Source organism: Dipodomys ordii, unplaced genomic scaffold (genome assembly GCF_000151885.1).
Source record: "Dipodomys ordii isolate 6190 unplaced genomic scaffold, Dord_2.0 Scaffold121, whole genome shotgun sequence".
In the NCBI taxonomy this organism is placed as follows: Eukaryota; Metazoa; Chordata; class Mammalia; order Rodentia; family Heteromyidae; genus Dipodomys; species Dipodomys ordii.
In genome coordinates, this window is record NW_012267337.1 from 1,606,433 (window position 1) to 1,608,360 (window position 1,928).

At 44.9% G+C, this 1,928-nt stretch overlaps 1 protein-coding gene across 1 annotated transcript; it reads left to right on the plus strand.

Moving 5' to 3' along the window:
- The first annotated feature begins 216 nt into the window (after nt 1-216).
- Nucleotides 217-687, plus strand: LOC105995826 (ribonuclease 8-like). The gene has a single exon (XM_013029698.1). The coding sequence runs from the start codon at nt 217-219 to the stop codon at nt 685-687; it is 471 nt and encodes a 156-aa protein (XP_012885152.1).
- The last annotated feature ends 1,241 nt before the right edge of the window (nt 688-1,928 follow it).

The window sequence follows — 1,928 nt, forward strand, 5'->3', positions numbered from 1 at the left end:
CCCAGCATTCAAGCCCCAATACTGGTACACACATATATACACCCAAAAATTATCTGCTTGGACCAAACAATAATAAATACAGGTAATATTTATTTATAAATACAGGTACCTGTAGGCCAAGGTATTTGACTTAGGCAATGAGGTTCTAAGAAGGACTAGCAAGTCATGATAACCTGCTCATCACTTCCTCTCTGTTCCATTGTCTTCTTAGGAAAAATGGCACCAGTCAAGACAGCATTCCAGTCCCTGCTGCTGCTCCTGCTGCTGGGGCTGTGGGTGGCTGAGGTCCCAGTCAGTGCCAGGCCCAGCCACATGACCTCAGCACAGTGGTTTGAAACTCAGCATGTGCAGCCCAGTCCTCAAGCATGCAACTCAGCCATGGAGCACATCAACAAGTACACCAAACATTGCAAAAACCTCAATACCTTCCTGCATGAATCTTTCTCCAGCGTGGCCACCACCTGCCAGACGCCCAATATAGCCTGCAAGAATGGCAGGGAGAATTGTCACCAGAGCCAAAAGCCTGTGTCCCTGACAAGCTGTGAACTCGTGTCAGGGAAGTATCCAAACTGCAGGTACAGAGAGAAGCATCTGAATGCACAATTCATCATAGCCTGTGACCCTCCTCAGCAAAAGGATGACCTGCAATATTCACTGGTTCCTGTGCACTTCGATAATGTTGTCTAAGGCCTGTTCCCCCACCCCCAGCTGCCCATACTGCAGACTTTGCTTCAGGGGCTTTTCCTCCTCAGAACACTTCACTAATCCTTACCTTCCTTGCAAATACCATGTGCCTCCCACAAAACCAGCCTCGCCTCACTATACCTTAGGGGCTTTATGATGCTATGCATGGTGTGGGAAGACCTTCTCCTTAACTCTTCCCTGTGGCTTCCTTTGCTTTCTCACTGTCTGATACTATGTGGCTCCTCCAGAATCAAGTGCTTGGGATCTCAGTGAAGATAACTCCAGGTTCTGTGGGGCTGCAGGCTTATGGATTTTTGGAAATTCTCTTATAGGAATAGAACATAAAACAACAAATGCAAAATGAATTAGGGCCTGGAACAGCTCAGAGGAATGCCACGCAGGGGTATTATTTAAGAATTTAAGAATTCAAGAATTAGTTAAGTGGTCAGGAGAATGTGTGCCAGGCTCTGTGTTAGACAAAGGAACATTTTAGTAAATGAAAGACTGCAATTCCTCACCTGGCATGTTACCGTTTGGAAGGAAGCAGAGGGTTTGCTTGAGATATTAGCTTTAACTGGCAGTGACCTGAGCAAGCTCAGACTTGGGAATTGGCCTTTATTCTGTTGTCTGTCTCCACCCTTCTCCCTTTTTTTGTGCCAGTACTGGGGCTTAACCTCAGAACTATGCACTCTTGCTTAGGTTTTTCCACTCGAGGCTGGAGTACTCTATCACTTGAGCCACAGCTCTACCTCTGGCTTTTTGGTGGTTAATTAGATATGAGAGTCTCATAGAGTTCTCTGTTCAGGCTGGCTCTGAACTGCAATCCTCAGATCTCAGCCTCCTAGAATTATGGATGAGAGATACAGGCATCCAATGGCCAGCCTGTCTGTCCCTTTGACAGAAATATAGTGGTCCCATTTTCCATGCAGGTGAGGAAGGCGAGAAAGAACACGCTGAGCCCCAGCATTCCAGCAAAGATCTAAAGAATGACTTGTATTTGTGATCCACACCTGAGTGTATACTTCATTGAGATGATCCAGAAGTGAATTCCCTTTCCTTGGAAATTTTAGAATCAGGACCTACAAAACAATCTTTGTTGGTTTGTTGTAAGGTTTTGTTTTGCTTTGTTTTGTTTCAGACAGGGTTTTACTATGTAGTCCCAGCTGATCTCAAATTTTCAATCCTTCTATCTGCATCCAAAATAAATGTTTATTAAGCTCATTGTTTTGCTTTGTTTTGTTAGG